Below are 23377 nucleotides of genomic sequence, written 5' to 3' on the forward strand. Positions count from 1 at the left end.
GCTGCCACTTGTTTTCTGGCCGACTTACCACATTAAAAGTGATCAGTAACTGTTTCCCAGCAGGTCTGGAGGTGGATGAGGCGAAAAAGAGGCAGTTTTGCGTCGGCTCCCAAAACGGCCATTTCCTTGAGCGTTTTTGGCCAATCCCCCCTCCTCCACTGTTTTGGCTGCCACTTGTTTTCAGGCCGACTTACCACATTAAAAGTGATCAGTAACTGTTTCCCAGCAGGTCTGGAGGTGGATGAGGCGAAAAAGAGGCAGTTTTGCGTCGGCTCCCAAAACGGCCATTTCCTTGACCCCGGGGTCAGCGTTTTTGGCCAATCCCCCCTCCTCCACTGTTTTGGCTGCCACTTGTTTTCTGGCCGACTTACCACATTAAAAGTGATCAGTAACTGTTTCCCAGCAGGTCTGGAGGTGGATGAGGCGAAAAAGAGGCAGTTTTGCGTCGGCTCCCAAAACGGCCATTTCCTTGAGCGTTTTTGGCCAATCCCCCCTCCTCCACTGTTTTGGCTGCCACTTGTTTTCTGGCCGACTTACCACATTAAAAGTGATCAGTAACTGTTTCCCAGCAGGTCTGGAGGTGGATGAGGCGAAAAAGAGGCAGTTTTGCGTCGGCTCCCAAAACGGCCATTTCCTTGACCCCGGGGTCAGCGTTTTTGGCCAATCCCCCCTCCTCCACTGTTTTGGCTGCCACTTGTTTTCTGGCCGACTTACCACATTAAAAGTGATCAGTAACTGTTTCCCAGCAGGTCTGGAGGTGGATGAGGCGAAAAAGAGGCAGTTTTGCGTCGGCTCCCAAAACGGCCATTTCCTTGACCCCGGGGTCAGCGTTTTTGGCCAATCCCCCCTCCTCCACTGTTTTGGCTGCCACTTGTTTTCAGGCCGACTTACCACATTAAAAGTGATCAGTAACTGTTTCCCAGCAGGTCTGGAGGTGGATGAGGCGAAAAAGAGGCAGTTTTGCGTCGGCTCCCAAAACGGCCATTTCCTTGACCCCGGGGTCAGCGTTTTTGGCCAATCCCCCCTCCTCCACTGTTTTGGCTGCCACTTGTTTTCAGGCCGACTTACCACATTAAAAGTGATCAGTAACTGTTTCCCAGCAGGTCTGGAGGTGGATGAGGCGAAAAAGAGGCAGTTTTGCGTCGGCTCCCAAAACAGCCATTTCCTTGACCCCGGGGTCAGCGTTTTTGGCCAATCCCCCCTCCTCCACTGTTTTGGCTGCCACTTGTTTTCTGGCCGACTTACCACATTAAAAGTGATCAGTAACTGTTTCCCAGCAGGTCTGGAGGTGGATGAGGCGAAAAAGAGGCAGTTTTGCGTCGGCTCCCAAAACGGCCATTTCCTTGAGCGTTTTTGGCCAATCCCCCCTCCTCCACTGTTTTGGCTGCCACTTGTTTTCTGGCCGACTTACCACATTAAAAGTGATCAGTAACTGTTTCCCAGCAGGTCTGGAGGTGGATGAGGCGAAAAAGAGGCAGTTTTGCGTCGGCTCCCAAAACGGCCATTTCCTTGACCCCGGGGTCAGCGTTTTTGGCCAATCCCCCCTCCTCCACTGTTTTGGCTGCCACTTGTTTTCTGGCCGACTTACCACATTAAAAGTGATCAGTAACTGTTTCCCAGCAGGTCTGGAGGTGGATGAGGCGAAAAAGAGGCAGTTTTGCGTCGGCTCCCAAAACGGCCATTTCCTTGACCCCGGGGTCAGCGTTTTTGGCCAATCCCCCCTCCTCCACTGTTTTGGCTGCCACTTGTTTTCTGGCCGACTTACCACATTAAAAGTGATCAGTAACTGTTTCCCAGCAGGTCTGGAGGTGGATGAGGCGAAAAAGAGGCAGTTTTGCGTCGGCTCCCAAAACGGCCATTTCCTTGACCCCGGGGTCAGCGTTTTTGGCCAATCCCCCCTCCTCCACTGTTTTGGCTGCCACTTGTTTTCTGGCCGACTTACCACATTAAAAGTGATCAGTAACTGTTTCCCAGCAGGTCTGGAGGTGGATGAGGCGAAAAAGAGGCAGTTTTGCGTCGGCTCCCAAAACAGCCATTTCCTTGACCCCGGGGTCAGCGTTTTTGGCCAATCCCCCCTCCTCCACTGTTTTGGCTGCCACTTCTTTTCAGGCCGACTTACCACATTAAAAGTGATCAGTAACTGTTTCCCAGCAGGTCTGGAGGTGGATGAGGCGAAAAAGAGGCAGTTTTGCGTCGGCTCCCAAAACGGCCATTTCCTTGACCCCGGGGTCAGCGTTTTTGGCCAATCCCCCCTCCTCCACTGTTTTGGCTGCCACTTGTTTTCAGGCCGACTTACCACATTAAAAGTGATCAGTAACTGTTTCCCAGCAGGTCTGGAGGTGGATGAGGCGAAAAAGAGGCAGTTTTGCGTCGGCTCCCAAAACAGCCATTTCCTTGACCCCGGGGTCAGCGTTTTTGGCCAATCCCCCCTCCTCCACTGTTTTGGCTGCCACTTGTTTTCTGGCCGACTTACCACATTAAAAGTGATCAGTAACTGTTTCCCAGCAGGTCTGGAGGTGGATGAGGCGAAAAAGAGGCAGTTTTGCGTCGGCTCCCAAAACGGCCATTTCCTTGAGCGTTTTTGGCCAATCCCCCCTCCTCCACTGTTTTGGCTGCCACTTGTTTTCTGGCCGACTTACCACATTAAAAGTGATCAGTAACTGTTTCCCAGCAGGTCTGGAGGTGGATGAGGCGAAAAAGAGGCAGTTTTGCGTCGGCTCCCAAAACGGCCATTTCCTTGACCCCGGGGTCAGCGTTTTTGGCCAATCCCCCCTCCTCCACTGTTTTGGCTGCCACTTGTTTTCTGGCCGACTTACCACATTAAAAGTGATCAGTAACTGTTTCCCAGCAGGTCTGGAGGTGGATGAGGCGAAAAAGAGGCAGTTTTGCGTCGGCTCCCAAAACGGCCATTTCCTTGACCCCGGGGTCAGCGTTTTTGGCCAATCCCCCCTCCTCCACTGTTTTGGCTGCCACTTGTTTTCTGGCCGACTTACCACATTAAAAGTGATCAGTAACTGTTTCCCAGCAGGTCTGGAGGTGGATGAGGCGAAAAAGAGGCAGTTTTGCGTCGGCTCCCAAAACGGCCATTTCCTTGACCCCGGGGTCAGCGTTTTTGGCCAATCCCCCCTCCTCCACTGTTTTGGCTGCCACTTGTTTTCTGGCCGACTTACCACATTAAAAGTGATCAGTAACTGTTTCCCAGCAGGTCTGGAGGTGGATGAGGCGAAAAAGAGGCAGTTTTGCGTCGGCTCCCAAAACAGCCATTTCCTTGACCCCGGGGTCAGCGTTTTTGGCCAATCCCCCCTCCTCCACTGTTTTGGCTGCCACTTGTTTTCTGGCCGACTTACCACATTAAAAGTGATCAGTAACTGTTTCCCAGCAGGTCTGGAGGTGGATGAGGCGAAAAAGAGGCAGTTTTGCGTCGGCTCCCAAAACGGCCATTTCCTTGAGCGTTTTTGGCCAATCCCCCCTCCTCCACTGTTTTGGCTGCCACTTGTTTTCTGGCCGACTTACCACATTAAAAGTGATCAGTAACTGTTTCCCAGCAGGTCTGGAGGTGGATGAGGCGAAAAAGAGGCAGTTTTGCGTCGGCTCCCAAAACGGCCATTTCCTTGACCCCGGGGTCAGCGTTTTTGGCCAATCCCCCCTCCTCCACTGTTTTGGCTGCCACTTGTTTTCTGGCCGACTTACCACATTAAAAGTGATCAGTAACTGTTTCCCAGCAGGTCTGGAGGTGGATGAGGCGAAAAAGAGGCAGTTTTGCGTCGGCTCCCAAAACGGCCATTTCCTTGAGCGTTTTTGGCCAATCCCCCCTCCTCCACTGTTTTGGCTGCCACTTGTTTTCTGGCCGACTTACCACATTAAAAGTGATCAGTAACTGTTTCCCAGCAGGTCTGGAGGTGGATGAGGCGAAAAAGAGGCAGTTTTGCGTCGGCTCCCAAAACGGCCATTTCCTTGACCCCGGGGTCAGCGTTTTTGGCCAATCCCCCCTCCTCCACTGTTTTGGCTGCCACTTGTTTTCTGGCCGACTTACCACATTAAAAGTGATCAGTAACTGTTTCCCAGCAGGTCTGGAGGTGGATGAGGCGAAAAAGAGGCAGTTTTGCGTCGGCTCCCAAAACGGCCATTTCCTTGAGCGTTTTTGGCCAATCCCCCCTCCTCCACTGTTTTGGCTGCCACTTGTTTTCTGGCCGACTTACCACATTAAAAGTGATCAGTAACTGTTTCCCAGCAGGTCTGGAGGTGGATGAGGCGAAAAAGAGGCAGTTTTGCGTCGGCTCCCAAAACGGCCATTTCCTTGACCCCGGGGTCAGCGTTTTTGGCCAATCCCCCCTCCTCCACTGTTTTGGCTGCCACTTGTTTTCTGGCCGACTTACCACATTAAAAGTGATCAGTAACTGTTTCCCAGCAGGTCTGGAGGTGGATGAGGCGAAAAAGAGGCAGTTTTGCGTCGGCTCCCAAAACGGCCATTTCCTTGACCCCGGGGTCAGCGTTTTTGGCCAATCCCCCCTCCTCCACTGTTTTGGCTGCCACTTGTTTTCTGGCCGACTTACCACATTAAAAGTGATCAGTAACTGTTTCCCAGCAGGTCTGGAGGTGGATGAGGCGAAAAAGAGGCAGTTTTGCGTCGGCTCCCAAAACGGCCATTTCCTTGACCCCGGGGTCAGCGTTTTTGGCCAATCCCCCCTCCTCCACTGTTTTGGCTGCCACTTGTTTTCTGGCCGACTTACCACATTAAAAGTGATCAGTAACTGTTTCCCAGCAGGTCTGGAGGTGGATGAGGCGAAAAAGAGGCAGTTTTGCGTCGGCTCCCAAAACGGCCATTTCCTTGAGCGTTTTTGGCCAATCCCCCCTCCTCCACTGTTTTGGCTGCCACTTGTTTTCTGGCCGACTTACCACATTAAAAGTGATCAGTAACTGTTTCCCAGCAGGTCTGGAGGTGGATGAGGCGAAAAAGAGGCAGTTTTGCGTCGGCTCCCAAAACGGCCATTTCCTTGACCCCGGGGTCAGCGTTTTTGGCCAATCCCCCCTCCTCCACTGTTTTGGCTGCCACTTGTTTTCTGGCCGACTTACCACATTAAAAGTGATCAGTAACTGTTTCCCAGCAGGTCTGGAGGTGGATGAGGCGAAAAAGAGGCAGTTTTGCGTCGGCTCCCAAAACGGCCATTTCCTTGACCCCGGGGTCAGCGTTTTTGGCCAATCCCCCCTCCTCCACTGTTTTGGCTGCCACTTGTTTTCTGGCCGACTTACCACATTAAAAGTGATCAGTAACTGTTTCCCAGCAGGTCTGGAGGTGGATGAGGCGAAAAAGAGGCAGTTTTGCGTCGGCTCCCAAAACGGCCATTTCCTTGACCCCGGGGTCAGCGTTTTTGGCCAATCCCCCCTCCTCCACTGTTTTGGCTGCCACTTGTTTTCTGGCCGACTTACCACATTAAAAGTGATCAGTAACTGTTTCCCAGCAGGTCTGGAGGTGGATGAGGCGAAAAAGAGGCAGTTTTGCGTCGGCTCCCAAAACGGCCATTTCCTTGACCCCGGGGTCAGCGTTTTTGGCCAATCCCCCCTCCTCCACTGTTTTGGCTGCCACTTGTTTTCTGGCCGACTTACCACATTAAAAGTGATCAGTAACTGTTTCCCAGCAGGTCTGGAGGTGGATGAGGCGAAAAAGAGGCAGTTTTGCGTCGGCTCCCAAAACGGCCATTTCCTTGACCCCGGGGTCAGCGTTTTTGGCCAATCCCCCCTCATCCACTGTTTTGGCTGCCACTTGTTTTCTGGCCGACTTACCACATTAAAAGTGATCAGTAACTGTTTCCCAGCAGGTCTGGAGGTGGATGAGGCGAAAAAGAGGCAGTTTTGCGTCGGCTCCCAAAACGGCCATTTCCTTGACCCCGGGGTCAGCGTTTTTGGCCAATCCCCCCTCCTCCACTGTTTTGGCTGCCACTTGTTTTCTGGCCGACTTACCACATTAAAAGTGATCAGTAACTGTTTCCCAGCAGGTCTGGAGGTGGATGAGGCGAAAAAGAGGCAGTTTTGCGTCGGCTCCCAAAACGGCCATTTCCTTGACCCCGGGGTCAGCGTTTTTGGCCAATCCCCCCTCCTCCACTGTTTTGGCTGCCACTTGTTTTCTGGCCGACTTACCACATTAAAAGTGATCAGTAACTGTTTCCCAGCAGGTCTGGAGGTGGATGAGGCGAAAAAGAGGCAGTTTTGCGTCGGCTCCCAAAACGGCCATTTCCTTGACCCCGGGGTCAGCGTTTTTGGCCAATCCCCCCTCCTCCACTGTTTTGGCTGCCACTTGTTTTCTGGCCGACTTACCACATTAAAAGTGATCAGTAACTGTTTCCCAGCAGGTCTGGAGGTGGATGAGGCGAAAAAGAGGCAGTTTTGCGTCGGCTCCCAAAACGGCCATTTCCTTGACCCCGGGGGTCAGCGTTTTTGGCCAATCCCCCCTCCTCCACTGTTTTGGCTGCCACTTGTTTTCAGGCCGACTTACCACATTAAAAGTGATCAGTAACTGTTTCCCAGCAGGTCTGGAGGTGGATGAGGCGAAAAAGAGGCAGTTTTGCGTCGGCTCCCAAAACGGCCATTTCCTTGACCCCGGGGTCAGCGTTTTTGGCCAATCCCCCCTCCTCCACTGTTTTGGCTGCCACTTGTTTTCTGGCCGACTTACCACATTAAAAGTGATCAGTAACTGTTTCCCAGCAGGTCTGGAGGTGGATGAGGCGAAAAAGAGGCAGTTTTGCGTCGGCTCCCAAAACGGCCATTTCCTTGACCCCGGGGTCAGCGTTTTTGGCCAATCCCCCCTCCTCCACTGTTTTGGCTGCCACTTGTTTTCTGGCCGACTTACCACATTAAAAGTGATCAGTAACTGTTTCCCAGCAGGTCTGGAGGTGGATGAGGCGAAAAAGAGGCAGTTTTGCGTCGGCTCCCAAAACGGCCATTTCCTTGACCCCGGGGTCAGCGTTTTTGGCCAATCCCCCCTCCTCCACTGTTTTGGCTGCCACTTGTTTTCTGGCCGACTTACCACATTAAAAGTGATCAGTAACTGTTTCCCAGCAGGTCTGGAGGTGGATGAGGCGAAAAAGAGGCAGTTTTGCGTCGGCTCCCAAAACGGCCATTTCCTTGACCCCGGGGTCAGCGTTTTTGGCCAATCCCCCCTCCTCCACTGTTTTGGCTGCCACTTGTTTTCTGGCCGACTTACCACATTAAAAGTGATCAGTAACTGTTTCCCAGCAGGTCTGGAGGTGGATGAGGCGAAAAAGAGGCAGTTTTGCGTCGGCTCCCAAAACGGCCATTTCCTTGACCCCGGGGTCAGCGTTTTTGGCCAATCCCCCCTCCTCCACTGTTTTGGCTGCCACTTGTTTTCTGGCCGACTTACCACATTAAAAGTGATCAGTAACTGTTTCCCAGCAGGTCTGGAGGTGGATGAGGCGAAAAAGAGGCAGTTTTGCGTCGGCTCCCAAAACGGCCATTTCCTTGACCCCGGGGTCAGCGTTTTTGGCCAATCCCCCCTCCTCCACTGTTTTGGCTGCCACTTGTTTTCTGGCCGACTTACCACATTAAAAGTGATCAGTAACTGTTTCCCAGCAGGTCTGGAGGTGGATGAGGCGAAAAAGAGGCAGTTTTGCGTCGGCTCCCAAAACGGCCATTTCCTTGACCCCGGGGTCAGCGTTTTTGGCCAATCCCCCCTCCTCCACTGTTTTGGCTGCCACTTGTTTTCTGGCCGACTTACCACATTAAAAGTGATCAGTAACTGTTTCCCAGCAGGTCTGGAGGTGGATGAGGCGAAAAAGAGGCAGTTTTGCGTCGGCTCCCAAAACGGCCATTTCCTTGACCCCGGGGTCAGCGTTTTTGGCCAATCCCCCCTCCTCCACTGTTTTGGCTGCTACTTGTTTTCTGGCCGACTTACCACATTAAAAGTGATCAGTAACTGTTTCCCAGCAGGTCTGGAGGTGGATGAGGCGAAAAAGAGGCAGTTTTGCGTCGGCTTACCACATTAAACATCACACAAGCCCTCATAAAAAGACAACCCCTGATTACCCCTCTTATCTTTACAAAGTATATTGTTGGTTAGGGAGTATACATAAATTACTAAGGGGGGATGTGGGTCAGAAAAGGGGAAAGGTTATGTCATTTTTCTTTTGCTGAACGGAGGGTTGTCTGATTGTTTTGGGAAAGCAGGGGAAGTTTTTTTTTAGTTTTTGTACTTGTATTTGTATTTCTTTGTATTTCATCTTTGCCTTGACAGTTTTACTGAAAAAAAGATATAAAGTAACTATAATAAGTATACTTATATCTAGGTATGCTAGTAGAACAATAATAATAAAAAGGCTAGATGTGGATCTTTATATAAAAATATGGATAATTTTTCACCGGCCGACAGTCCATTTCACTTTATCATACCAGAACTGTGGCAATCATACAGAGTTATCCTATGATATGATGCTCCTTCAGTACAGTTAAACCTGCTTTACTGATGCGTGTGCTGTTCACTTATTCAGTGACAGCAGTAATAACTGTTCATTTAGTAGCACTTAAGTAGCCAGAACGCTCTGCTAACAAGAAGCAGGTTTTTGGCAAACGCTAATTCCTCCCCAAATGTGCAATTTGGACTGTGTAAAAATTATTGTGCCATATTTGTCCTATTTTTTAAAGACTCAAAAATAAGGTTCAAACCACCCAACAGTACCTTTTTTTTTATGGACTCAACATCAAACTCCATCAAACTCTCTGGCAAAGCAAGCAGCATCCTTCAGCCAATCAACATGTTTCTGAGGTGACATTTTGAATTTTCACAGGATGGACACATACCAAACAACACAAGGTGTTTTAACACATTCACTTACATAACTTGAAGCTGCTCTTTTCCTTCCACCTCTGTTTGCTGTTGGTTATGAAGTGGCTCATTTGCACCGGCTTGCAATTACAATCCGTGGGACTATATGCAGTTTCTATGCAGATCTACGGGGGTGGTCGCGCGTACATGAACACCTGCACAATCTAATGGGTACAAGAACTGTTCAGTAAATACTGCCTTTGTGAAGCTTAATGACCTTTTCAGTGAAAATCCATTAAAATAACATTTTGGGGTCCAAATCAACCTTTAGAGTGCCGGTCAGTAGACATTTTATTGGTTATAGTTTGCTGTAGTTTTGGTTATGTTCAATTATAAGGCGCACCTTTTTTTCACCTTATTTATATTCAGGGGAGATACCACACAATCTGACACAACACCACAGCAAAGAAGGGCTCAAAAAACAAAGGTAATTATATGGTTACTTCATCGATGTAATATCTATTGCTCTGCTATTTAAAGGTGGAAAGTAACATTTACTCACATACGATAATGAAGTATAATTTTGAACTTGATACTTCTATTCTTCATCTCACTCAACTACATTTATCTGATAGATCTGATACTAATGTCATATGTAATATGAGTTACAGGGGCAAATAAAACTATTATTCATTTTTCTGCTGAATGAGGGCTGTTGTTTTTTTATACTCAATGTACATTTTGTCAACAATAAGTCCGGACTTCCTATGCAAGACTATTTTCACACAAATGTATTTACTTTTGTTTGCTTTAGGGATCTGAATACTTAGTCCACCACTGGTGCTATTTCATGGTATTGCATTAGACTGTATAGACCGCCATGTTATTGTGTCAGCAGCCCAGTGTAAACACTAAGTGATCATATAGCTGAGTGTGCTCCTTCACATATCTGACTGCTTCATTTGGCACACAGGTCTCACTGCGGCATTATGGGCTACTTATAGCTTTTTCTAAAATACCCCCACTAAAATAAGATGCAGTTTAATTCCCTGCACCCTCTCATCACAGATGAGTTATATAACCTTATAATTTAAAACGCGTGGGCCCGTGTTCCGATGCACAAAATGTACATAACTAGTCATTTGAGGACAGGGGCTCCATCCCTGGGTGAGTGGCTGTCTGGAGGTTGTCTGGGCAACCAGCAGGATCTTTTTAACTGCATGTCTGCATGTTCTGTTCTGTTCTGTTCTGTTCTGCTTCTGTCTGCAGGGGGGGAGGGGGGGAAGGGACTCTGTGTGCTGAGTCGTGACTGTCTGCTCGGCTCTGAATTCAAGAACTCCGGAAGCAAGTCTCGAGATGGAGAAGGAGGCTGCAACATCCGCGTGATCATCGCCGGTGCGCCAATCGCCTCCCGCCATGCAGGCTGAGGACACCGGCATCCCCTGCCGCGCGTGAGGAAAAGGGGCGGTCCCGGGGAAAGCTCGGTCACGCTGCGTGGGCGGATGAGCGCGTAGTAAAGGAGCTGCCGCGGCGGTATTTATCAGAGAGCCGAGGAGAGCTCAGACAGGACGGAGCGATTTCAGCACCAGCGCCACTGGACAGCGACACGTAGCCTCCCCACAACACACACACCACCACCTTCACTAACTAACTTTACAAGCGCCATCATGGTTCTCATCTGGACCCAGTTCGGAATGAAGCACAAAAATGTCAATGTCAAGTGCAAAGTGCGCGTTATGCACAGGGGTGACAGCTCAGGATCATCATCCTCATCGGTGAGTACAAGTTTTTTTAAAGCTTTTTTCTTTTTTTTGTCCTTTAAATCATCAATGGCTCATGTTATACTAGCTGCTAGAATACCTAAGAGTCACATAAGGCATGTTATGTGAGTGTGATCGTTGTAAAACAGTAACATTTAATGTACCGGCACCTCTCCGTTATCAATCATTATTGCTTGTCTGTTGCTGTTGCGCTCATTCGCGCTCAGCCAATGGCTGCAGAGAATCTCGGTCGTTGTGGGGAAAGCTTTTGCCCCTCACAACCCCTCCCCCCCGGGTATGCAGTTGCAAAGCAGCACAAAGATGAGTGTCTTTGCCTGGGGATGAACTTCTGCATAATTATAGATATTGTGCAGCAGTTGGTGTGGAGGACGTCCGGTACATCAACCATCCTGTTTTGTATTCTAGGGAATGGATATTTGAATTTGCATGCTCATTAGTCATTCATAATTTTGCAGCATTTAATGCTTGAGGTGTCCAATGCACAATTGCCAGTGTGAGATTTCAAGTCATTTGCAAAGAAGTAAATTCTTTGGCCTTTGGTTTTTATGAATGAAGATATGAGAATAAAATGGTCTAAAGTCCGACTGTTCTTGTCTCCGCAGGAGAGCATCAAGTCTGAGCAGGACACGCCCTGCTTGTCCATCAAACCGGCAGGCAAGGACTTCTACAAAGTCCTGGGTGTCTCCCCTGAATCCAACGAAGACGAGATCAAGAAGGCCTACAGGAAATTGGCTCTCAAGTTCCACCCGGACAAGAACAGCGACGCTGATGCCGAGGACAGGTTCAAAGAGATTGCAGAGGCCTACGAGATCCTGACTGACCCCAAAAAGAGGAGCATATATGACCAGTTTGGAGAAGAAGGTGAGAGTGATGGATTTTGACACTAGTGATTCTACTTATACGTGTTGAATAGCTCAAATAGTAAGTGCCATCTGGCTAATAGCTGGAGCATAGGCCTGTGCGTTAACTATTCATGGCACCATCAAGGCTAAATACAGGTGGGAGATGATGAATTATTCAGGGATGAAAGAGTTCCTGAAAACTCCTAAATAGCTAATGTTTGTTAAACATTCTGGAGGCAGCATCAATATTATAAGAATGAAGCATCAGGTAAATCTGCTGGTTTTAATGAATTTAACGTAACCTTTTGTTTTCTCTGTGTTTTCAGGCCTTAAAAATGGGATGTCAATGGCGGGCCAAGGCAACATTTTCCGCAATAATTTCCAAAGTGACCCCCACGCCACGTTCTCCTCCTTCTTCCACGGCTCCGACCACTTCGACATCTTCTTTGGCAGTGACTGCGACGGCGAAGAAGACCTCTTCAACCCCTTCAGGCGGTTCCCCTTCAGCCACGTCCCCGCTGGCCACGAGGGCGGGCCGCGAAGAGGCCAGGGCGAGGAGGTGGTGCACGACCTGCTGGTGACCCTAGACGAGGTGATGCACGGCTGCACGAAGCATGTGAAGATCACCCGCAGCCGCCTCAACCCGGACGGCCGCAGCCTGCGGACCGAGGACAAGGTGCTAAATGTGGTGGTGAACAAAGGCTGGAAGGCGGGGACCAAGATCACCTTCCCCAGAGAGGGAGACGAGACGCCCAACAACGCCCCTGCAGACATCACCTTCATTCTCAGGGACAAAGAGCACAACCAGTACAAGAGAGACGGCTCCAACATCGTCTTCACAGCAAAGATCACCCTCAAAGAGGTGAGTTTTGTGCCTTTACACTTAAAGTTCCATCAGGGTTAAGAGCTTATCTCCCACAGGCCATCAGCCCTGACCAGATGAATTATTTGTTATGAAACATAGTCTATTAGTAGATATACTATGTAATTCTGCCAAACTCTTACACCTACTCAGAGAAAGGCTAAAATCCATCCACCACTTCTATCTATAGAAGGGTGCTTTCTCTGACATACCAAAGAAAATCGATTACTGACAGGCATCAATAAGACATAAGTATGAAGGTACAATCGCTGCCAAACGCAGGGAGGGTAGCATCTTTCACTGCAGTCTTAGGACAGAACACAGTGTTCCGTTACAGGCATCTGATCCCCTGGTTTACAAAGAGCTGACAGACCCCCGCTAGTCTGCCAACGCCTCAGTTACCTCATCAGCCCCTGCAGAGTGAGAGAGAGCAGGAGCTAAATTTAGCCTCAGCACTGACTGCCCCCCTACGAACCTTCGCAACTACTACATGTGCTGCAGACTCCTCTGCCTCTACAAGGCAGGCAGAGAGGCAGCTTTTTTTTAGCTCCATCTCTGGCTCTCACTTCTACCGACCCACACACAGATTAGCAGGGTAGCAGTCACAGAGACTGGCATTTCAAAGAGCTCCTCCATCTTCCTGTGACTCTTTCAGTCACTAAAGTGCTTAACTCCCACACACAGCCAGTAAATAGGGCAGCGATTATAACATCTGTAACACCGGTTTGTTGCATAACACAGAAAACCATTATGCTCTTAGAAAGACAGACGCTCTAAATTTATCTGTTATGTAACTTGATACTTTTAAAGATCAGGCATTTAATTGATTTTTTTGTGTGTGTGTTCTAAGTGTACTTCATCCCAGTCAGGCCACTCAGAACACATTATGAAACTGTTCTAAATATAATTGGTCTACAGAGCTAACCTTTCCTTTCTTTTTTCCCCTTCAGGCTCTCTGTGGCTGCACAGTAAACGTCCCAACACTTGACAACCGAATGATGCCTCTACCATGCAGTGACGTTATCAAACCCGGTGCTGTCCGGCGGCTGAGGGGCGAAGGTCTGCCCCTGCCCAAGAGCCCGTCCCAGCGGGGCGACTTGGTGGTGGAGTTCCAGGTGCTCTTCCCCGACAGGATCCCACCCCAGTCCCGCGAGATCATCAAGCACAGCCTGGGCCAGTGCTAGCCTGCGCCATCTAATGACCTGGTTGGCACAGCTTCACCATGCGTGTATGTTGTTATCACTTCACAAACACAGCCTTGCCCAAGGTGCTAGTATCACAACCAATCACAACCTCTTATTGTGTTTGGAAATGGCAAGCAGCGGTTCAGTGAGTTGTAGACCAGTGAGGAGATCGCTTTCTGCAGGCGTGACGCACAACATGAGCAGTGAGTTCAGAACTGATGAATGGGGTCTTTGGTATCTGAGGGCATCCATTGACTCAATAGCCTTTCTCTTGAATGAAAAGGTAATCTGCTGTTATACTTGCAAACATATAGCAGGATATCAGTGTGCTATTCAAGTCTGTATAGACTTCTTTAAACCTGAACGGTAGACAAAAAAAAGCATTTTTACTTATCATAGTTATATGGTGTTCATATGACTTATCTTTTGCATTGATTTATTACAATAGCAAAATATACTTGTGTACGAAGATCTACTTTGTGTACAAAATGCAAAAACATTGTCTCTAAGAGAGATTCATCTGTCAAATGTTCTATTGAATTATTTGAAATGTTTTGTACATATTCTGCGACGTTGATGTATTATTACCTGATCTAGACATGTTTGGAAGCATGAAAGTAATAAAGAAAAACACAGAATTTAACTTCTGCTCTGCTCTGTTCTTTCTGGTAAAAATGTATTTACTTTCATAAGAGGACTACAAAAGTCCTCAGACACTTCCGGTCCCAAAGTCACTATTCGGAGCATTGATTTCATCACTGCAGAGCTTCACAAGCAGCAAAGCAGGGTTCGGCCCTCTGCTGCCACCTAGCGGCGACTTTTTGCCACGACAACGCGGAGCATCCTGCTCATAATAGGACACACCTGTGGATCTGTCCTACATGAAGCCGCCTTAGAAGTCTCCTCAGATCAAGCCTTTGCTTTGTTAACACTGACAGTTCCAGTCTGCAATGACGAAGACAAGGGTGATCAAAGACAACATTCATATCTGGGTGCTGTTGACCTTTGAGGAGCGGGCCGGCATGTTGCTATTAGACAAAAAACACTGTCAAACACAAAGTAGTCCACATTGATTGACACACCGCACCACCTGCGCACTCAGAGACAACGTGAAACCTCGATCGAGATCAGCCATTCTCTAAAGTTCACCCTTAATGTCCTCTGGAATGAAATGTCGCAAACAAGTCAGAGCACACCATCAAATGTGACCGAGGGTTACCCAGTGACGAATTTGACCTTAGTGGTGCTTTTGCTCATCCCCTGCGTGGTCATCCTGCTCCTGCTCAACTGCCTCTTCCTGGGTTACAAGCTCCTGATCCTGTCAAAGAAGAGCAACAGGCAGAGGCGAGAGGACGCAGAGGAGATGCTTTTGCAAAGGGTCAGAGCGTCCGACGTGGCCTTTCCCCCGCTGCAGGGCGAGAGGAGAGCCTACTTGTCCCTGTCGGAGCCCATGCTGCCCCATCCCGTCACCTCTTCCAGGGCTTCATCCAGGGAGAGAGCCGGGGTGGATCACAGGATTCGGCTCCTCAGGCCAGATGGTGCCACCGGCTCAGGGTCCCTGAGGGCGCCGAGCACCATCCGGGCCGCGTCCTCTGGGGTTTCGGGTTTCACCCCGAGACTGGACCTGCCCGCAAGCACGAGGGCGCACAGCCTCGGTAAAGCGGGCTGGTGCAAAAGCGCACCGGTGTTACCGCAGTCCAGTGACTCAGAGGCGGACACCAGAGTGGACCTTGTCCCCCCAAACTCTCCAACGGTGAGCGGTGCACTGTGGGTGCAAATTACTCAGGTCAACATCCAGTGGAAGCTTTTTTTTTTAAGTATTGATGGGAGATTGGTGGATATTTATTCAAGAACTTCTACAGGAAATAGCCTAAACATGCATGTTTTGCGACTAAAGTGTGAAAATTGACAGTGATGCCAATGCAGCCAGGGTTAAACTCTAACAATGATAGTAATGAACAGTATGAGCTGACTAACCTGCTGCTGTTAATCCCTTGTTACTTTTCCTCTCTGTTCATCCTGTGCTTTATTCCTGGAGTAATACCCCAGGGTTCTGGAGTGGCCATTTAATTAAATACATTCAAAAATATGTACAGCGTGAGTGCAATATGAGGATAAATAGTGAAGGTCCCATCTCTTGTTTTTGACACAGGCCTTAAGATCAGCTGATAAAGCAGAAACCCACCTTATTGTGTCAGTTAATATTCGTTTTAATGCTGCATATTCCCATATTTCCCAACAGGATCCCCCAGGGGTCCCCTTGAGAATCACTGGAGGTCTGGGTGCTACACTGTGAACATGATGTTGAATGATTGCCATCCTTTTTGACACCATTTGTCTCTGGCTCTCTCGTGTTTGGTGCAAAAGTTCTCCAGACTGTTTTATTTCTGCAGTCTTCAGAGGTCACATGTCAGTCAGCATGTTCAGAAAGCCTCTTTGAAGTGGGTTTCTGTGGGTGGTGCTCCTTTCTGTGTGTTGGTTGTCACCGCCCTGCTCGTTTGGTTTATTCCATATAAATGGGAAAAGTAAAACCTGCATCCTATACACAACAGGGTTCTCAATGCAGGGATTATACATAAAGAGTAGTGAGAAAGAAATCTATGCAAAATGGTCACAATGAAAATAACAATGTCCATCCAAGATCCAAAATCCAGCATAAATCATCAAATCAGTTTTATTGTTCTATTAATCCTGAGTGTGTGAGAGCTCTATATGTTTTCCTTCATTCACAGCAGGAGACCGAACATGTGGCTCACATTCGGCGGAGCAGTACTTACGAGATGCTGACAGAGGTGAACCCAGGTGTTGTGGTCCACTTGTTCGACAAAGCAGACACAGAGTGCGAGTCCACCGGCCCGCCCTCAGAGACGTCCTGCCTGAACACATCTGCGGTGGGTCCTGGACTGGACAGCGACTTTGGAGCAAGTGCAGGTAAGTTTTCAGTCTCCTCCTGCTGCACTGTAATCAATATGACACTGACACTGTCACTGATTGCTGATGTTACTGGCAAACACAAGTAGACTGGGGATACAGTATGATGGGGGGGAAAAGGCACAAATACAAATTATTATTCAAGACTGTTTTTAAAATGTGGGGAGACACACAGGAGGGGGTCTTTTGAACAAAATGTCTGAAATATGCACGATTTCCTTTCAGGTGTGTCCCTGCGAATTCTGTCGGCAGACAGCGACGGTCTGTCCAACGGGGTTCTGGCTTCAGCCCTGGAGTGGGATTATTATGACCCCTGCTATGTCAAACAGAATAATGTACCCAAACATAAACACCACAGGCCTGCAATGCACACCAAACAGTACTGGGTGTGAGATGGCAGTGGGATTAGTAGTTTTAATGTTTGTGTGTATTTTTTATGACTTATTTATTTAATTTAAGTAACCACTGCATGTTTAATCTTTTGGAAAGACACGGTCTTCATTTTGTGTCATTTGTCTCACTAATAATCACCATGATTTTTCCACTAGTTTAAATGGACACTTTTTGATGGAGAATTCACTCTGCCACTGATTTGTTCAAATTATGACATTTGTTATGTATCATCACTTTTGCTATTGAGCACTAGTTCAAAACACAGTTACTACACACATGATCACTCATGTTAATGTTGATTATTGTATCTCATATTAAAATGGCCGTTCTGATATCATACACTTTTCACATTAAGATTTACAGAAATCACTGCTATTGTTTGAAATGTTTTGATTCACTCTGACCAATAAATTTAGAATTTAGTTAAGAGCTTCTTTTACTTTTCTTTCCAAAGAAGTCAATTGAATTATTGTCACACAATGAGATTTTTTAACTGTCTGTTGTCACTAGTCTGTCCGTACTGAGAAATAAATTGACTTAGCAGATAAAATGTTTATTGTAACATTTAATCAGAAAGTACTTACAGCTTACTGTAGGTTTACTGAGTTCTTGGCATGAGAAGAATGTGTGTGCTTTGTGGAAGAACGGGGACGGATACTGGCATCGTTTTTCACCTTGAGCTGTCTGGACAGCAAAGCCTGTGCAAGTGTATGTAGTGTAAATTAAAACCAGTCATTTTGGGAGACTTAGTTTGAGAATTATGTGGCAGCTAAGCAGCTCCAACAGCACGCATACAGATTGTGTTTTGTTTTCCACCATGAGGAGGATATTTTTAACTGCACATCTTACATGACTTTTCTGATTCTGCTATGCTCCACTTATCACCAGCAGAGGGCACTGCAGTATGGTTGGCGTTAGGTAGGTTTTACCCTGAATAAACAGATGCAGCTATGATACTGAGCTTTTATAGTGGGCTTATACTACACTCATACTCTGATTCACAGCCAGACTGAGGGTATAGTCATGTATTATGAAACAGAAACTTGTCATCTCTACCCTTCATGTGGTGTATTGGTTCTAAAACCACCAGCAGCTCCTCTTAAGATGTATTAAAAAAAAAAAAATAAAGAAATCAAGGATAATTTCATCCTTCGGTTCTTAAATTGCAGCAAAGGCAAAGAATTACCATTAAAATCATGGAAGGATTGGGTCTACTGCTAATGCGTATACAAATTGCCATTTACTTTTGCAGGTTTGTCAGGGTGACAGATTTTTTTTTTTATGGTTTTGAATAAGTGAATTGCTTTCATCAAAAGGCAGGGAAGACACAGCAACACACCATCACCTGCAGGGTTTTAAGAAACATAGTTTAGAGGTGTGGCTGTGCACTGTAACAGCACTGGTTTAACCATCTTAACTGTGATGATCAGCAAGCACTGCAAACTGTGGTGTGAGACAACATTATAGTTAACATCATGAAGGTATACCAAAACAGAAAGTGCCCCAACAACAGTGCTCTAAACAAAAAAGAAGCGATCAAGTCAATCAGTTGGAATACTTTATTCCCTGTTAAGAGATATCTGTACATTAAAGATCAAGTGCCACTTGAATTTTTTGAAGTTCATAGAAAGTAAAACTGACTCTGCACTATGCAAACATGAAAACAACCAAAGTGAAAGCACCACTTTACTCAAAGCTGGAGAGGAAAGTCAACACAATTTGCTTGAGCTTAGCATCGGATGCCTCAGAGATTTTGCCATCAGCCCTGCAATCAAGAAGAGAGCGGTTACAACATACATGAATACAGAACATAAATTACACTGTAAAAGCCTAAATGCTGTTGCCCAGAAGTTCTGTGACTTACTTAATAGCTGCCAGCAGGTCTTGGTGCTGGCTCAATATGTGCTGCAGGAACGCCTTCTCGAACCTTGTGATCTTGCTAGGCTCCATTTTGTCCAAGTGTCCCCTCACACCAGCATAAATGACTGTCACCTGTTCTTCAATAGCCATTGGTGCTGAAAACACACAGTCGCAATACATAAGACAACAGTAGAGAGGCCCACTAAGAGAAATTTAAACACTCAACGCAGGTACTCACAGTACTGGCCCTGTTTAAGGAGCTCAGTCAGACGGACACCACGGTTCAGCAGCTGTTGGGTGGCAGCGTCCAAATCAGAACCGAACTGAGCGAAGGCAGCCACCTCACGGTACTGGGCCAGCTCCAGCTTCATGGTACCGGCCACCTGGTGATGGGCAGAAATCATTGTGTCAGAATCAAAGACATTCCTTGGAATTACAGCTAGCAGATGGGTGATTCCAAGGAAGATTGACCTGCTTCATGGCCCTGGTCTGGGCAGCGGATCCGACGCGTGACACAGACAGGCCGACGTTGATGGCAGGACGAATACCCTTGTAGAACAGCTCGGTCTCCAAGAAGATCTGAGCGTGAAGACAGCATTTAGTACCTGGTTCCACATTCTAACTGTGACAAAGCCAGTCAATGAGTGGCACACTCACCTGCCCGTCTGTGATGGAGATGACATTAGTTGGAATGTAGGCTGACACGTCGCCAGCCTGTGTCTCAATGACGGGAAGGGCTGTGAGGGAGCCGCCGCCAAAGTTGTCGTTCATCTTAGCAGCTCTCTCCAGCAGACGGGAATGCAAGTAGAAGACATCTCCTGGGTAAGCCTCACGACCTGGGGGACGACGAAGCAGCAGGGACATCTGACGGTAGGCGACGGCCTGTAGAAACGTAACACAAGAGGTTGGCGTTGGTCCACATTGTTAAAAATCCCCGCCAACAATCCCATTAAATAAAACTCACCTGCTTGGACAGGTCATCGTAGATGATCAGGGCGTGCTTCCCGTTGTCTCTGAAGTACTCTCCCATGGAGCAGCCAGAGTAGGGAGCCAGGTACTGCAGCGGAGCGGCATCAGAGGCTGTAGCAGACACCACAATGGTGTACTTCATGGCGTCGGCATCAGTGAGCCTCTTCACCAGCTGAGCCACCGTGGACCTCTTCTGGCCGATGGCGACGTAGATGCAATACAGCTTCTTCTTCTCGTCGGTTCCCTCATTGAAGCGCTTCTGGTTGATGATGGTGTCGATGGCAATTGCAGTTTTGCTGCGACACAAATTTAAAAGACTAAATGTTGCACATCAGTAAATCTCAACCTTTGCAATCCTTTCCAGCTTTGAAGTCTTTTAAAATTATCACTACGCCGCTTTAAGTTGCAATAATACATTTTAAAGCCTTTCAAAAAACAAATTATAACCACAGACGGAAAATCAGACTGTTGTGTTATGAACGAGTTTCATAGAATTTCTAAGACTGTAACAGACTTTCACTGGGACTAGGAATAACATCAAATGCTGCCATGTGTTAGTGTATTCACTTTGAACAGAATCCTCTTACCCAGTCTGTCTGTCTCCGATGATGAGCTCACGCTGGCCACGACCGATGGGGACCAAACTGTCCACGGCTTTGATGCCTGTCTGCATTGGCTCCCTCACAGAGATGCGGGGGATGATACCGGGGGCCTTCAGACCCACACGCCTGCGGGTGCTGGACCCAAGGGGGCCCTGAGAGGGAGATTGTGAAACAGAGAGATCCACAATTTATCCACCAGAGTGATAAACTAATTTCTCACATTTGGTATGATACTGTAAACCCCGCTCTACATGAACCTTATTACTCCAAATGTTTTTAATGAATCTTCCCCTCAAGTGTCACCCATCCTGTCTTTTTTTCATTTTGCTTTACCCCATTATATTTAACACTTCTTCAAGTTGTTTTATGACAAATGTCATGGCTCATTGCTTTTGTGTAAAGAACTTTGTGTTGCATATTATGCAGGGACTGTATAGATCATCATTTACCTTTCCATCGATAGCATTTCCCAGAGCATCAACAACACGGCCCAGGAGCTCTTCACCAACAGGCACATCTACAATAGCACCTGTTCTCTTCACGATGTCGCCTTCCTTGATCAGCTTGTCGTTGCCAAACACGACAACACCAACATTGTCAGGCTCCAAGTTCAGAGACATTCCCTGAAAAAGAGAACAAACAACAGTTACTTGTGCTCCTCTATTCTAGTCTATTCTAGTCTTTTATAGAGTATATCTACACCTGGACCCTGCCTGGGTTGGGTATGATTCAAATAAAATACGATATTGGCCATTATGTAGCAGTGGCCACATGCTTTAGTCAAAGGTGTGACTGCAATGACATTTGAATCCCATCTTTTCAAGCATTCGGGCCGTAGCACAAACCTGTTCAGTAAAAGATCAGCGTCTGAGGGTTACTTCATCAGTCTTACCTTCAGACCAGAGGAGAACTCCACCATCTCCTCAGCCTGCACGTTCCTCAGACCGTACACTCTGGCAATACCATCACCGATGGACAGCACGCGACCAGTCTCCTCCAAGTCAGCGCTGGTGTCAGCTCCCATGATCTTTTCCTCCAGGATGGACGACACCTCGGCTGTGCCTGTAATGTATGTCAAGTGTTAATTAAGAAAGGTCCTCTAATTGGAAGTTAACATTATTACCCAACCTTGTTTATTGTTTATTTTCTTGAGCAGGTTTCAGAAACACTGACCTGTTTTCTGCAGCCATGGACGGCCGGTGTGTAGATTCTTGGCTCCTACACATGCTGCAGCAACGTTCTTGGATACCTTTAAGACAATGTCAACAAGTACAGATATCAACATTACCCAGACAAAATAAGTGCAGCATTTTCTCTAATCACATGTCTAAATCAGCCAAATTCATATAGAAATCAGCTCCCAATTTATTAGTTAAAACTAATGCAGTCTGGAGCAACAGCCAAGCTGTAAGTCTGTAAATTGTGGCACTGCTGCATGTAAGTAAGCTTCCCCAGGTCCAAAGTGAAAAAACTAAGACAAAATAAAGATTATAGGTTGACTTTCCCAGTCACTTTGCCAAAGTACTGAGAGAGCTAACCTAATTATAGCCCCAGTTTGTGCCTCTCATGTATTATCAATACACAAGAGTCAGAGGTAAGCACCCAAAGAGAAATCCTGTGTGTTCAAAATGTATTTCCAAAATACTCCAAGACTCTCCTAACAATCTGTTGTGCATTAAAAAAAGATTTTTAACCCATTTCCTGAGTCGACTCCTTCCTATTCTAAAAACAAAACCGTAGTGAACATAATAAAATGTGTCTGCATATATAGTTATAATATTACCAGGTATTTATTTCACAGAGCAGCAGACATGCTCAGCTCTGTGACTTGGATGTAATGGGACACATGAGAGGCTGGAAGGGACCCAAAAATAAACTTAATGAGCCGTTTACATTATGCTATATATATATATATATTACTATTAATAGCTAAAATCTATATCAGGACATTCCAATATGTACAACATGACTTGGGTCGTCTTCCAAAATATTAAAGAATTTGAGTAGGGCACCGGGTCATGTATTCTGCAGTCATAGGACAGTCCTTAATCATAACAGCCAAGAGCCAGAGAAGTAGAATGTTAAATCCAACTTAATGTCACCCCTCATATACATAAGCAACCATGCAAAGTTTAACCTGGGGAATGTATTTGCAGTGAAAGCTAGCATAGGAGTGAGACAAACCTGACCTTCAATACCAAATTACATTCGTCATTAGTGCACTTTAGCTTAGCCATATCCACTGACAGGACATTACACCATAAAACATAGCTCAGACATTTATTTTATCGTCTAAACAACCTTAGCAATATCTCGTACTGTCGTGAGGGCGGCTTGTTGCTGTCTGTGAGCTACAAATGTTAACAGAGGGAACTAGCTTGTGTGAAGGGCCCGGTGTCCTCCGGTGCAAAGACGTGTGCATGCACAACACCGCCATGACTTTTCATTTGAGTAAAGTCGCGATTTTCTGAATGAAGTTGACACAAAATTGTAAAACAAACAACAAAGAGTTGCTTACAAATCCAGCCCGGCGGGGGAGACTGCGGGCAAGGGCCGCTGCGACGCGCACTGACAGCATGTTGGTGTCCTGCTGGATGTGTCCTGCTCCAAGGCAGAGAGAGAAGGATGGCGGACACGGCAACGATTTGTACAGAGGTCACCGTGACCCGGAAGTACTTCAAAATAAACTCCTTCTTCTTCGCTCCTTTTTTATTTCCCTTATATTTTTCCAAAATATGATGGCGGGTAGTGGGTGGGTTATTGTTATATTAATACACACAATAATCAATCAATCAATAAATAGATAAATAAAAAAGAGATAATGTATCAACAAGACTTCCAATTACGAAATATGAACCGAAACATTCAAATATACCTCTCTAAATATATAAGGAAACAAATATTTAAAAACTATATTCAATAGATTTAGTTAAATATTAAATGACTATAATCAAAGTGTTGGAACAAGTAAATTATATATTTATCTACTAAGATATAATAATATACAAAAGGAAGAAATTACATAATTTACTTGATACAATGTGTTTTGAATAAAACACAAAAGAATACATAGAATACATAAAGTGTACAATATATACATTACATAATGCTATCGGATCAATGCAGTGGAGTAAGAGGTATGATATTTCCCTCTGAAATACAGAGGAGTGGAAATATACA

General features: G+C 46.7%; 3 protein-coding genes across 4 annotated transcripts; 2 read left to right on the forward strand and 1 right to left on the reverse strand.

The window, feature by feature from the left end:
- Positions 1-10440: 10440 nt before the first annotated feature.
- LOC139218922 (dnaJ homolog subfamily B member 5) lies at positions 10441-13442 on the forward strand. Of its 2 annotated transcripts, none has more exons than XM_070850669.1 (4): positions 10441-10548; positions 11157-11415; positions 11723-12258; positions 13209-13442. In XM_070850669.1, exons 1-4 carry the CDS (start codon positions 10441-10443, stop codon positions 13440-13442), a joined length of 1137 nt encoding a protein of 378 aa, XP_070706770.1. The 2 variants fall into 2 exon arrangements, with proteins under 2 accessions (XP_070706770.1, XP_070706771.1); XM_070850670.1 differs by having other exon boundaries at positions 11160-11415; positions 11756-12258.
- A 1171-nt stretch (positions 13443-14613) lies between these two features.
- Positions 14614-16765, forward strand: hwa (huluwa). Its single transcript, XM_070851181.1, has 3 exons — positions 14614-15195; positions 16175-16373; positions 16599-16765. Exons 1-3 carry the CDS (start codon positions 14614-14616, stop codon positions 16763-16765), a joined length of 948 nt encoding a protein of 315 aa, XP_070707282.1.
- Positions 16766-18311: 1546 nt separating this feature from the next.
- Positions 18312-22836, reverse strand: atp5fa1 (ATP synthase F1 subunit alpha). Its single transcript, XM_070850697.1, has 11 exons — positions 22716-22836; positions 21371-21446; positions 21090-21259; positions 20647-20820; positions 20183-20349; positions 19591-19891; positions 19284-19508; positions 19098-19205; positions 18865-19009; positions 18631-18781; positions 18312-18531 (listed from the first exon to the last, which is right to left on the reverse strand). The coding sequence occupies exons 1-11, from the start codon at positions 22773-22775 to the stop codon at positions 18453-18455; spliced, it is 1656 nt and encodes a 551-aa protein (XP_070706798.1). The 5' UTR covers positions 22776-22836; the 3' UTR covers positions 18312-18452.
- Positions 22837-23377: the final 541 nt, after the last annotated feature.

The sequence above is a fragment of the Pempheris klunzingeri genome, chromosome 19 (assembly GCF_042242105.1).
Source record: "Pempheris klunzingeri isolate RE-2024b chromosome 19, fPemKlu1.hap1, whole genome shotgun sequence".
Taxonomy (NCBI): Eukaryota; Metazoa; Chordata; class Actinopteri; order Acropomatiformes; family Pempheridae; genus Pempheris; species Pempheris klunzingeri.